Below are 13,966 nucleotides of genomic sequence, written 5' to 3'. Positions count from 1 at the left end.
CTGAACTCCACACTCCAACTTACATGGCAGACTGCATGAAGCGGGACAGCGGGGCTTTGTTTTGTACAAATATTTCCGATTTCAACATTTCTGAATAATACTTAAAAAAGAAGAAAAATCCTAAAAAAGTGTAACATGCATAAGTAGCTAACGTGGGGTACATCTTGAATCCTATACATTCCTACACAGTGATTTCCTTTGACCAAGGCCCTCAGGGCGAGGCAGGATTACATTAAGAGCGCTGAAGAATGCTAACCTAGGAGAGCAAGTCCACGTTTACCCAGGATTACATTAAAAGAGCTGTCATACTCTCTTAAAAAGGAGTAGCTCACTTTAAATGAAATGCATTTAAATAACAATGTCAACATCACAGACATTTTAAAAAGACTAAACCTCCCTGTTCATCTCTACCCTCACTCCCCACTCGCCTTGTCTTCCCTCTGTCACTGGTTAAGTGCATTTCCCTCCAGAGTACAGTTCCTCCAAGCTGTCTCGTTTCCACTCCCCGAAGCGTCTGAAGAAAGACACGATCCCGGAGTTACTGTTGTGTCTCTCCACGGGTCCCCGGTCCTCAGCGGTACCATCCGAGTCACCTCCGGCCCACAGCCTCAGGGAGCTGTGTTTCTGGATCAGCTCCCCCAGGCGGAAGCTGAATCCCGTAACACGGCTCCCTTCCGTCTCATCCAGGCAGAGAGGCCGAAGTGCGGGGCCATGGGACAGAGCTATTCTACTGGGGCAGTCAGGCAGGGACCAGGGCCTCCTACCCTGGAGTTCTGTGTTTCCAGGGGGTCTCAGCAGAGCCCTCGCCTCACCCGGCAGGAGCAGATGAGAGCAGGCGGCAGTGGAGGGGTGAGTGGGGGAAGAAAATCGAGTTGGGGTGGGGGGTAACAACCAGACGTCGTCATCAAGGCCACAGTCTTCACTGGGGGCGGAAAACGAGTGTCGGCGTCGGCTGTGGTTTAGGGGTGTTGAGTGAGGACTGAGGATGACCCAGGGGGACCCCAGGTTACAGCCAGCCAGGTCTACCTGTGTCATGCCCCTGCTGCCTGGGGTGGAGGGCTGGGGGGCGGGGCGAGGGCTGTGCCAGAGAGCCAGGTCAACCTGTCTCATCCTTCTGGAGCAAGGGGTGGAGGGTTGGGGGAGGGGGCAAGGGGAGGTGCCATCCCCCTCTGGAAATTCAGTTTGGTCATCGGATAACCTGCCTCGGCTGGTCTGGTAGTGAATGACCTTCCTGGACAATTCACACATCCTTCGCACCTCCTCGTCCTTCTCCTCCTCACCCTCTCTCCTCCCAACATTCTCAATGCTCTCCTCGGCATCTTCAGCCATTCTCATCTCCCTCTCCTCCACCTCCCCTCTCCTCTCCTCCCTCTGAGTGGGGTGTGTGTGTAGTAGAGGGGACAGGCTGTGACAGCCAAAGCTCTGAGGGCTCTGTGTTTGGTTGATGGATAAGGGTGTCTTTGAGCCCACCCTTGACCTCTGGTCCTCAGGGGTAACCGTCTTGCCCTCTTTTTCCACCTCCTCATCCTCGTAGTTGTCTTCACCATTCTCCAAAGGCAAGTCCAGACGGGATCTGTGCTGCTCGTCCTTCCCCAGGTCCATCCCCCCATCCACTCGCTCCACCTCAGCAGCAGAGCTACCCAGCTCACAGGGCCAGCACTCCCCTCTCGTCTCCTCTGCCTGCCCCAGGTTCTCCCTGTCCCACCGGGGTGTCAACCCATCATCCTCCCCACCCGGGGTACCCCCTCCTGGGATGGTGTCCCGGCTAGGCCCTGGTCTTCCTCCATCTTCTGGCTCGTCTGCCAGGGAGTCTGTCTGTGGGGAGTCTGTCTGTGGGGAGTCTGTCTGTGGGGAGTCTGTCTGTGGGGAGTCTGTCTGTGGGGAGGGGGAGGCCCTGACAGGGGACAATATCCCGGGAGGCAGGGGGAATGGGTGGGGTGGTCTGCGTCGGGTTGAACCCCGGGGCCCCCTGAGGCGCGAAGTGTTCAGGAAGCTGTGGAGGACCGACTCCAGGCTGGACCCGGACCCAGTATCGCTGGCCTCCAGACCACCTGCGGACAGAGGCTTGGCCGCTTTTTGGAAACTCTTTCTGAGCCGGAGCCTCAGCTCAACCGCCTCCCGCTCATGGTTTTCCTGATGGAGGGGGGAAGGAAAAGGATGTTACGGTTTCTAAGTTAGGTGGTCAAAGGTTAGATTTAAAAGTATCAATGTTTGGGTTGGTTACGAACCCTGTGTGTGTGTGTGTGTGTGTGTGTGTGTGTGTGTGTGTGTGTGTGTGTTTTTGGCCAAAAGTTGAAAAACGGTGAACTGTGGGCCAAACGCTGTCAGGAAAGACAACTAGAACAGCATGAAAGGGTCAAAATATTGTTCATCCTGCTAAAATTGAGTGGCATCCAAGACCCTTCTAACACTGAAGATAAACCAGAACATGGGAATAGTTACAGGAATTTGCCAAACAATTTGTTCAGTGTGGTTTTACCTGAACAGCCCTTCTGAAGCGCTCACAGAAGGAGTGGAAGATGGCGCAGCATTCTTCCAGCTGAAAGGTGGTTGGCTCTTCACAGAAGTACTCAGCAACAGCCTGATTCAGGGAGTTGAGTTCCATCAGACAGACCTGGAGGTCAGCCAGCCTTGCTTCGGCCCTCTGACAGACAGATATAGAGAATTACAATTTCTGTGCGAATACACCTGACCGCTAACAACCCCAGATTAAGAAACACCTCAACAATGTACAGACTTAGTGAACATAGCCTCACTATCAATAGAGGCCACCATATATAGACCTGGCTTTCAAGAGAAAACAGACTGCACAAATCCCCACAAAATCAGGTGGAAACTGAGCTGCATTTCTTAATCTCCTGCAAAATGAATAACCATACTTCCCGTTAGATCAAAGACAGAAAGGGGAGATTAGGAGTGAGAGAGCAGTGTGTGTCTGTATGTGCATATCATCCCTTGGGTAAGGTTTAGGTTATGTTTAGGGTTAGGGGTAATAGGACAGTGTTCAGGATCCCAAAAGGACAGTCTAACACCCTGAGGGTGACTCTCACCATGAGGAATGTCTGCATCTGCAAAAGTAGATCAGGGTGTCTCTTGGCATCCATCTTGGCTTTCTTGACCTTTTCCACCTGCCTTTGAAAGTCTGACTCCACCTCCTGCTTCTTCACCCTGTAATGACACAGGAAACAGCTTTACATAAAAAGTGAGTTAATTAACTGGAAACAATTTGTGTATTGTATGCAAATTAAAACACCTTTAATAACCAACTACCCACTGAACAAAAGTCGTGGATAAAACAGGAATTCTTACCATTGGATGTTTTTCCTTGGTGGTGTTTTTAACGGTACATTATAAACACTAAGATGGCATACTGAATCAAAGGCTCGGTCAGATGACTTCCTGAATGAGGTGCGTTTATGGTTAAAACTATAACGCAATACGAGTGAGGAGGCGTTTGGGAAACCATGGTGTAGTATAACACCCCTGCCATACCTTGCAGCCATCCCAATGTGTTCAAGCTGCACAGGGAAGTTCAACAAAGCCATGTCAATCTCCTGGGCCTGCTGTTGATGGGGAGAGAGAAAGAGGGACAGATTTAAATGGTAACCCACAGACAAATTTCAGCCCTACTGCTTCATATAAAACAAAATATTAAATATTAATATTAAACATTCAGGTGAAAAGTTATGGTTTGGGGCTAGTTCGATATTACATTTTGGCGTGGGTCAAACAGGGATGAGCCCAATGTCTATGATCTTGATTTCGGAGTGAAAAACAATAAGACCCTCACAGCTTGCTCACTGGCATCCAACAGTCAAGACAGTCGCCCACTGGCATCCAAGAGTCAAGACAGTCGCCCACTGGCATCCAACAGTCAAGACAGTCGCCCACTGGCATCCAACAGTCAGGACAGTCGCCCACTGGCATCCAACAGTCAGGACAGTCGCCCACTGGCATCCAACAGTCAAGACAGTCGCCCACTGGCATCCAACAGTCAAGACAGTCGCTCACTGGCATCCAACAGTCAAGACAGTCGCTCACTGGCATCCAACAGTCAAGACAGTCGCCCACTGGCATCCAACAGTCAAGACAGTCGCCCACTGGCATCCAACAGTCAAGACAGTCGCCCACTGGCATCCAACAGTCAAGACAGTCGCCCACTGGCATCCAACAGTCAAGACAGTCGCCCACTGGCATCCAACAGTCAAGACAGTCGCCCACTGGCATCCAACAGTCAAGACAGTCGCCCACTGGCATCCAACAGTCAAGGCAGTCGCTCACTGGCATCTAAAAGTCAAGGCAGTCGCTCACTGGCATCTAAAAGTCAAGGCAGTCGCTCACTGGCATCTAAAAGTCAAGGCAGTCGCTCACTGGCATCTAAAAGTCAAGGCAGTCGCTCACTGGCATCTAAAAGTCAAGGCAGTCGCTCACTGGCATCTAAAAGTCAAGGCAGTCGCTCACTGGCATCTAAAAGTCAAGGCAGTCGCTCACTGGCATCTAAAAGTCAAGGCAGTCGCTCACTGGCATCTAAAAGTCAAGGCAGTCGCTCACTGGCATCTAAAAGTCAAGGCAGTCGCTCACTGGCATCTAAAAGTCAAGGCAGTCGCTCACTGGCATCTAAAAGTCAAGGCAGTCGCTCACTGGCATCTAAAAGTCAAGGCAGTCGCTCACTGGCATCTAAAAGTCAAGACAGTCGCTCACTGGCATCCAACCAAGTTGGTTGTCCATCTTACCATGGCAACATAGTGCATGAGGTTCATGCCAGGTTTGTTGGCCTTGGTGTCTGCCAGCTTCAGTAGAGATGTCATCCTGAAACCAATGGCACTGCCTGCATACCCCCCCTAAACAACAACAACAACAACATTACTAGCACAGCTCAACAAAACAGAAACACATGTTGCAACAACATCTTCATATTTTATATACAGCACCAGTCAAAAAATTAGACAGGGACTCATTTATGGGCATTTCTTCACTTTTACCATGTTCCAAATTGTGTAACTTGAAGGACTTCAAATGCAGTCTCAAAAACCATCAAGAGCTATGATGAAACTGGCTCTCATAAAGATCGCCACAGGAAAGGAAAACCCAGAGTTACCTCTGCAGCGGAGTATAAATTCATTAGAGAATGAGAGCCAGAAACTCAGAAACTATTAACAGCAACTCAGACTGCAGCCCAAATAAAAGCTTCATAGGGATGAAGTAACAGACATCTCAACATCAACTGTTCAGAGGAGACTGTGTGAATCTGGCCTTTATGGTCAAATTGCTGCAAAGAAACCACTACTGAAGGACACCAATAAGAAGACAATTGAAAATCTGCTCGTGGGTCTGATGAGTTCAAATCTGAGGGTTTTATTTGACCAATAAGGAGTGACTGAGTTCTGCATCAGATGACCCGGCCATCACAATCACCCGACATCAACCCAGATGAGAGGGTTTGGGATGAGTTGGACCGCAGAGCGAGGGAAAAGAATGCAACAAATGCTGACAACCTGTGACTACCTCAAGAAGCTGGCTGAGTGAATGCCAAGAGTGTGCAAAGCTGTCATCAAGGCAAAGGGTGGCTACACTGAAGAATCAAAAAAATATAACGGTGAACGGTGTGACGTACAGCATTCAGGTAGTTGCCAGCCTTCAAAACCAGGCGGATAATAGAGTGGAGGTCCTCACAGTTTAACAGCTCTAAAGGAAGAGAAAAGAGAGCAGGTAAGACATGGCAGGAGAGAGAGAGCCATTTCTTCCTACTTGGGGCCGGATATGCAATATGTTGTTAATGTGAACATAATCACTTGAATCATTATCATACCTCACTTAGTCATGAAATTCAGAAGGGAGTGGTTTTAATGACAAGGGGCGCATACCGGCCCATATGTACATTTTTATTTTATCAATGGCACTTTTGCAACCAGTGACCAAATGTCCCAGAACGCATTTACAATAAGTGTGTCTAGTTGGAACAGTGTTCCAAAGAGCTTATTTTTTGTCGTGGAATACATACTGCCATACAGAGGTGAGTCCAGTTCAGCATTAATGTTGTTACGTTCAGAGATAGCGTTGGGGGTCAGGTTTAGGGTGAAGTTTAGGAATCGATGAGTTTATTACCGTTGGCTCCCTTAATCAGGACAGTGATGGAATGTTTCATATGGTCCATCAGGGGGAGGAACTCTTCTCTCAACAACAGACTCCTCAGACGCTCCTCATAGCTAGAGACAAAATATCATCACTATCCACATCATCCTCACAACCAGGCTCCTCCGACACTCCAAAAGATCATCATCATCATCACCACTTCTTACCAATTAACAACACCATAATCCCCAACTAACCCATTATGACCACCCTTATTATAATAATCATGATTCACCATCATTACCTCTAAGCCACCATCACCACCATAATCCCCATTATCACTACTAACCCATTATCATCACCATTATCACCAGGTGCTACTTATTGCTACACCATGATAAATGTAATCAATGCTATCAACGTTGCCAGTTGGTCCCCCTAGTTGTCAACATGACCGTTTTCCTTCTCAGCGCCGTCATCATACGAAACAATCCCTCACCCCGGTACTTTGACCAGCAGCACCATGAAGAGGTCCGGCTCAGACAACCTGCTCAGGTCTCCACTGAACAAGAGGAGCCTCTTTACCTGGTGGGACCAAAACCAAACGTTAGTCCCGTCAAACCTGACAGGCACGTTAGATTGGACTGGATGACAGCTGCAACCTCCTGGGGTGAAATGTAAAAGATCGTACAGAAATACTTCCATGTCATTCAATAACGCTATCGTTGGTGATGGGTAGTGTTTAACAAGACAATGTTGGTTAGTCTGTTACCTCTTCTTCCTCCGGGAGGAGTTTACAGAGCTCCTGGAGTTTCCCTGCCCCGAATCTCAGCCAGTTCCCCCTTGTGATGTCATCTACAATGTCCTTAACAGGCCTGGAGGGGGAGACAGAGGGCGAGTAAGGCAGCGCACCCACTGAGAATGAAGCCTCTGCTTCAGGGTTTCCCAGATCCCAATAATTAAACCGTGAAACATGACAAAACGGCTTCAACAATGGACATATGAAAATATCCAGCTGTAATAATTTGACAGGGATGAATTCCCTAAGTTCAGGAAGAATTCTGTTCTACCATCAGCACACATCCCAGTGGATTACATTCACGGGCAAACGCTCACAGAATTACATCTGCAGTCCATTTGTTAGTCAAAGTTCCAGCTAGTGGACACTGATCCAATGTTATCCATGACCAAAAGACCTATTTAAAACGAGAAATGACAGGGGACGTTCACCTATTTTCGATTTTATTTTTCTACACATGGCCTAATTTTCATGAATTATATTTTAAAGAAATTAATAAAAATCATAATTGATCGGTCAAATGGAAACAAGCGGCAAAAATAAAACCGGCTGTTTGAACAGTGAGAAGGCAAAATGTAAATAGAACACAACCCCACTCTTCAAAGAGTAGTGCATTAGTTATATTGTCAGAAGGACAGTCACTCTTTTCCTCCTTTGTGATTAACAACAAATGCATGGAACTAAGATACGCATGTTTCAAACGCATGTTAAATGTTTTTGAAAACGCATTACGGCCAATGAGGACAAAGACTTGCGAGTTGGTTTAGTGTTGCATAACCTAGTGGAAGAAGGCTAGGCCCATTGCATCTGGATTAAACTGACTCAGAGACTTCGGTCATCTAGCCAGTTGCCGGCACGTCATGTTTTGCACAGGGCCAAAGTTCATTTGTTTCAGAACTGGGCGGGGCCACTGGCCTCCCTGTCCGATACCCCTTTCCCACCATCTCCCGCCCCGCCTCCCTGTCCGATACCCCTTCCCCACCATCTCCCGCCCCGCCTCCCTGTCCGATACCCCTTCCCCACCATCTCCCGCCCCGCCTCCCGTACTATACCCGTCCCCATCATCTACCGCCCCGCCTCCCTGTCCGATACCCCTACCCGCCCCCTGCCTTCTCGGTACCTTTTGAACTGCTTCAGAAAGATCCCAACGTTCATACTCTTCTTAGAGTTGAGGATTGACACCTACAGACAGGAGAGGGAAGATGGTCAAACAAGTCTGTTTCATCAATCATAGTTGTAGTGAGCTGGGCCGACTCTGGGAGCCTGGAAACCCAGACCAAACTCAGCCCTGTTTTACGTTTTCCATGTTGGTTTAGGTTCAAGTCTGGGTTTTCAGACTAGAGACCACTCAGACATTCAAACCAACTCAAAACTAGATGTTGAGTCCACCAAAGACCTTAATATTAGAATTATACTGCAATATGTGCACACACACATACATCCACACACACGCACTTACCCACCTCAGGAATTAGTTGACCCATTCTTTATTGCAAAGTTACAGAGAAAATAGGAAAGTGAGTGGTTTGCTGTGCATGATGGGTAGTAGAGTCAGTGGTATCCTTGCTAACAGGCAGTGGGGAACCCCTTATCTTTTACATCAGTGTGTTTCAGTGGGTCAGATTGATAACACAGTGGTATTCAAATTTCTCTCCAGGGACACCAGTTCCATGCATTTAAACTATGACACAGCTGGCTCAACCCCTTCCATGTCATAGTAATGTTTGTACAGCTACCCTCATGGGGACCAGAAAATAGAAATTGCATGCTCCCTTGCCCTAAACTTAACCCTAAACCTAACCCTAACCTTAACCCAACCCTAAACCTAACCTCAATAAAGTAACATTTATGCCTAACCTTAACCCTAAACTTAACCAACAACGCCTGGACCTTACAGAAACCCCAATTCTAACTATAAAATCAATTGTAAGTCTGACCCTAAACCCTGAGCCGGAAATTGACTTTTGCCTCACCGGGACCGGCAAAAGGTCCTAATGAGGTCAATTTTTTCTGGTTTTACTATACTCATTGGGACATTTGGTCCCCATTCGTTCAGTAAGACCACACACACACAAACACACATATTTTCCTTTACTCACCCCCTGAGTTGGCAGAGTCGCGGGGGGCAGGTCCCCAATGGCCTTCTTGACAAGCCCGGTCTTCCGGATGCGTGGCTGGGTGTCGGAGCGGCTGAACATCTCCTCGATTCTCTGGGTGTCCAACTCAAAGTGCTCCAGGGGTCGCTGACCCAGAGACGTCCACACATTCCTCTTCCCCAGGACCGACTGGCACGGGATCGCATCCCAGTTGAAGTTCCTCATCTTGGAACGCCGGAGCACGCTACGGGAGAAGGCATCACAGCCTTCAGGGAGAGGAGGGGGTGGGGGAGGAGGGGGAGGCGGAGGGGTGAGGTAGGGAGACAACCCCTGTGTGTTTTCAGGGGGATGACAGGGGTCAGGGGTCAGAGGAGAAGGAGGGGGGAGAGAGGCCGCGGCCATGGGAGTCTCCATTAGCATCCTGAGGTTTTCAGCTGAGGGAGATGGGAGACAAGATATTTGTTGCAGATCCACAGGGAGGCGGGAATGAAGTCCTACAGGCCACACAGGTTGTCTTCGGAAGATCCCAGGTCACACTGGACCTTGAGTTTAAAGACAGCAGCACGGCGTTCAGGAAAACACTGACTCAGTTATACTTCGCTAGCTCACCCTGCAAACAAGCAAGAGCAATATTCACAGAGACACAGTGACAGAGCGAAACAACACGAGAGAGAAACTAGGAGGGAAACTACATAGAGAGAAACTGAAGAGAGACAGTAATATCTAACTAATTTACATACTTACTGACAGCGCAATCTAATTTACATATTTACTGCCCACATTTGTTAAAACCTGAGCCACTAGCAGGGTGCCATGTCGGATCAAGTTGTTTTCCATGAGCTGCCCACAGTAGCCAATCAGACTGAATTATTTTTAGGACTGTAAACATTTCACTCTGTCATAAAACAATGTGTCTCCAGAAATTACTTTGATGACAGTTCATAGAAAGCATTGAAGAGACAAGTGACATGTTCTATCATCATTTGCCTATTATCAAGTATTCTATTCATTAGGAAGGGTGCAAGTTCCATAAGTTATGCAAATTAACCAGGTAGCTAAAACTTGACCGGTTGCCGTGAAAATTGTTAAATGAATAAAAAAAATAAACTTGACTAAGAGAGAATCGGTACATTTGGCAACGGTCATACACAACCAAACAGTAGACTAAATCAACAAGCCAGCACTAAGAAGTATTAAACGACGACCACGATACCACAACTAACAATCAAGTTGTTTTGTTTATTGCGCCAGGGTCAATTAACATCCCGAGGGCCACCATCTAATGGCAGAAAACATCAACAAAATGCTTTTTTCGGCCATTCCACTCAGTTTAACAAACGAATGTTTAACTGTTAAGTAGCCTACAGCATTTTGTTTCACCTACCATTAATCGTATATCAAACGTAGATTAATAATATGCTGATGTATTACTGGTTGTCCTCAGCATTCATCTAACATATCGTGCAACAAAAATAACTGTCTTGCACCAAAAACTCAAACCTCTCCCCGCTGCTGTGCCCGCGTCACACATGTAGTCTACACTCACCTGAGGCGCGTGACCGTCAATCAATCAACTTCCGGACGTGGTCGTTAATCAACGGTAGGTCTTGGTTTCTACATTATTATGTGAATTCGGTTTGATGACCGGAAACATTTATTGTGGATCTATGAGTAAAGGTTCCTTTAAGCTGTCTTATTGAAAATTATTGTCCGACTTACTTCCGATGAATTGGTATTTGTGGTTATGGCAAAATCATTTTCATTACCAAAATCGAAATAATAAAAAAATAGCTAAGTAAAAAAAAGTAACTAAAAAGAAAATTCAAATAACAGTACGCATATATCTTCTAGCAGCTAATCACTCAAGGCTGTTCTCGACCTCCCGTTGATCAGTAACTTCAGGTCCGTTTTCTCTTCGGGCGAGTCAGTTCATCCCCATTGCGTACAGTGTTTGCCCATTCTTTCCAAAGCTGCGATGAGTGTTCATTCACACTCACTACTGACTTCTTAATTGCTTTATTCACTCTCACCATTTCACTGTGATTGCTTTTCAATCAGGGGTGTAGGTTTCATTATACATGAATGGAACACGTCCCCCCACTTTTTAACAACAGAAATCTATTATAATTAATGCTCAAACTCTATAGAACGGGGCAGTGACAGTACGGTAAGCTATTGTGTAATTCGAATCAGACTGGCACTTTGCTTTGTGATAGTTGCTGGATAGGTCTGGTTACAGTAGTAGAGTGGAGGCTATCGTTGCTACTAGCAACTGTGATCACTGGTTCATGAAAGTTTGTTAACCTAACTGACATTACCTCTAAGGTCAATTCCATTGGTCATTATGATGCTCAAGCCTCCACGATCTGGGGCTGTGTCAACAATCACCAGGACACATTAAACCATGAAGACCTTTGTATCCCATCAAAAATTCGAACAGTAGTTGTGTGGCAACCCCTTGTGGTTACCATCCATACTGCAGGACAAGCTTCTGCAATCAACACAGAGGAGCATTCCGCTGATTCACCACAACATCTCTTGTTCTTCTCAAATCCATATATTGAGAAAGTCTGACCTCCTTCAATGGACGTAAAGTGAAAACTACGAGTGAGCACAAATAATGACAATTTTGTATGTATGTATGGCTCAGATTTTTTTTTGACCACTTCACCCTTTTCTTTCCTTTCCAAAAAAGTTGAAAAGGAAAGTTTTGAGTCTCTTAATTTTAACCCTGCTGTCCCTCACTTAAAACCTTCCCTTTTGACTTTTTTGGAAAGGAAAGAAAAAGGTGCAGAGGTCTTTTTTTTTTTTTTCAGAGCTGCATGCATGCATGTCTGTATGTGCCTGTGGGGTATCTAAGGAGGCTCTAGCAGGAACAAGGCAAACAGACTGGTAGACTGAGTGTATCAAAAATAAAATATGACAGTGTTTCTTTGAAAACATTTTTTTTTTTATTGTCCCTTGTGTTGCCATATTCCACGGTGTAGTTTGGTCTGAGTAGCCACTGGTGACAACTATGGACTCACCCAAGATACCACGTTCATCTCTTGGCATTTTAAATGTCATTACATATGTAGACTCATTTCCACACAAAGGTACCACACACAAAGTGGACTACAAAATAACAATTGTACGCTAACAAAATCCCATCTCCTCACAGCTAAAAATCCATCTCCGGAATACCTTTAAAAAGTGACGTCGGCAACGGTCACACTTTAAAGCTGTTAACCCATTCAATGATTACAGTTTCTGTGCGTCCCAAATTACAAGAGATTCCCTATGAAGTGCACTATATTAAAGATATATTTTCAGGCATTATTTCCTTTACTGGACAGGAAAGTGGTGAGTTTTTGCTGAAAGAGCAGCAGGTCGGACTCAAACCCACATCCCAGCAGAACGTATGCAATGGAGGCACAGTCTTTGACTAGTGGTCCTCCCTGGACCACAGAAATGCACTACTTTTGAGCAGGGCTCAGGTTAAACAGAGTGCACCCCACACTGAACAATGTTTCATTTGGAAAACAGGTTAGGTCATACTCTACAAATCAATCACTGAATTATCAGTTGTAATAGTGCATTCTGGGTAGCGGGAAGAGTACACAGTGGTCGGGTTGGTGTGAAGTGTCCGGAGGGACAGGATTGGCTGAGGAGAGTCATACATTGTCAGCTTCCTGTAGAGGCGGACACTGGAAACTTGGACCAAGATAGAAACAAAATCAAATAGAGCAGACACTTCGTATTTTGTTGGCCAGACAATCTCTTCTACATTTCTGAACGTTGCATCCTCCTCGAAGGAATGGATCAAACAAGGCGAGGAAAGATGTCCGTTATTCTTCATGTAGTAAATATCAGTACACCACATATCCACGTGGAAGTCCTGCCCGGCCAACTTGTATTAGAAATAACTGGTTAGGACTAAAAAAAAAAAAGGTTAAAAAATAACAGTTGCAGTGATTTCCTGTATAGCCATTTCCTGTAAAGAACCTGTATAGCCACTGAGTAAAAATAAATACCTTTATAAATCCACCAATCCCAAGCAGGTAGTGTTTTATTAAGTAAATTCCTGTCACAGGATCAAGTAGTTCTGTACTTCATCAGTTGTTGATTTGCATACAACCCCAACAGAGCCCAATACAATCTAGTTGAACTAGAGATGGAGGGGCCCTTCTGACCTCTACCCTTGACCCAGAATATGACTGATCAACAGCTGTTAATGTAAAAAAAATATTATTCATTTGATTATTGATTGCTTTTTTGAGATGATACATTGTCTGATTATTGGTAATAAGAAAAACCAATATAATCCAGATGAAACATTGTCAGATTATTGGTCATTCACACCAACATTTGTGTGTCAAATGGCACCCCATTCTATCGGTCTGTGCACTACTTCTGATTAAGGCACATAGGGGTCTAGTCAAAGGTAGGGCACTCTATAGTGCATAGGGTTCCATTTGAGACCTGGTAAATATGAGGGTATTGATGGTGACAATATCTGTGAATGAACAGCATTGTCTCATTGTAACATGCAATGTCGTTATTCAGTTTCTCAGCACTCAAGAGCCATCGCTACTAGGAAAAGGAATGTGGCGTTCATGTTAACTTCATGTGTATTAGTGACTATGGTCGTCAAATTAGTTTAAAGTGAATATATATATAAATCAATAATTAGTAGTAAATCACAAAAGGAGAACAATGCTAAATTAAATGCATTAGAATTAGTTACATAAGGCAGCAAAATTATTTAGTTTGAATTGTTACCAATCAGATATTTGGTATAAACTATAGTCGATTTACATTTTCTGTGAAATAATGTGTACGTCAACTTATTTCAAGATGTTGATTGTTAACTTTGAAGACAAACAGGCTTACAATAGAACAAAGACTCAAAGTATACAGGAAATGCAGTACCAACAGCCAGCACAATTCCACTAACTCCCATCCATCAGTAGTCTGCTCATCCAGAAACTGAACTGTCGGTCCAGGAACTTTCTGTAAA

General features: G+C 45.6%; 1 protein-coding gene across 6 annotated transcripts; it reads right to left on the bottom strand.

Moving 5' to 3' along the window:
* Nucleotides 1-290: 290 nt before the first annotated feature.
* fhdc3 (FH2 domain containing 3) lies at nucleotides 291-11,610 on the bottom strand. 6 transcript variants are annotated; one of them, XM_034293407.1, is made up of 12 exons: nucleotides 10,514-11,610; nucleotides 8,971-9,577; nucleotides 7,992-8,053; nucleotides 6,845-6,947; nucleotides 6,572-6,657; nucleotides 6,106-6,206; nucleotides 5,615-5,685; nucleotides 4,734-4,841; nucleotides 3,493-3,563; nucleotides 3,051-3,168; nucleotides 2,480-2,644; nucleotides 291-2,133 (listed from the first exon to the last, which is right to left on the bottom strand). In XM_034293407.1, the coding sequence occupies exons 2-12, from the start codon at nucleotides 9,385-9,387 to the stop codon at nucleotides 451-453; spliced, it is 2,985 nt and encodes a 994-aa protein (XP_034149298.1). In that variant the 5' UTR covers nucleotides 9,388-9,577; nucleotides 10,514-11,610; the 3' UTR covers nucleotides 291-450. The 6 variants fall into 6 exon arrangements, with proteins under 6 accessions (XP_034149298.1, XP_034149300.1, XP_034149303.1 ...); XM_034293409.1 differs by having other exon boundaries at nucleotides 8,971-9,509; XM_034293412.1 differs by having other exon boundaries at nucleotides 8,971-9,401.
* Nucleotides 11,611-13,966: the final 2,356 nt, after the last annotated feature.

The sequence above is a fragment of the Esox lucius genome, chromosome 7, assembly GCF_011004845.1.
Source record: "Esox lucius isolate fEsoLuc1 chromosome 7, fEsoLuc1.pri, whole genome shotgun sequence".
Lineage (NCBI taxonomy): Eukaryota > Metazoa > Chordata > Actinopteri > Esociformes > Esocidae > Esox > Esox lucius.
Note: the sequence above shows the minus strand (reverse complement) of the source record. Positions and strands in the feature narration are given on the sequence as shown.

Excerpts from the sequence above, each read along its gene's own strand:
- fhdc3 (XM_034293407.1), bottom strand. The coding sequence starts at position 9,387 with ATGCTAATGGAGACTCCCATGGCCGCGGCCTCTCTCCCCCCTCCTTCT. Across the intron at positions 5,686-6,105 it reads CCTGATTAAGGGAGCCAACG|AGCTGTTAAACTGTGAGGAC; the intron begins GTAATAAACTCA and ends CTCTTCCTTTAG. Across the intron at positions 3,564-4,733 it reads TCATGCACTATGTTGCCATG|CAGGCCCAGGAGATTGACAT; the intron begins GTAAGATGGACA and ends CCCCATCAACAG.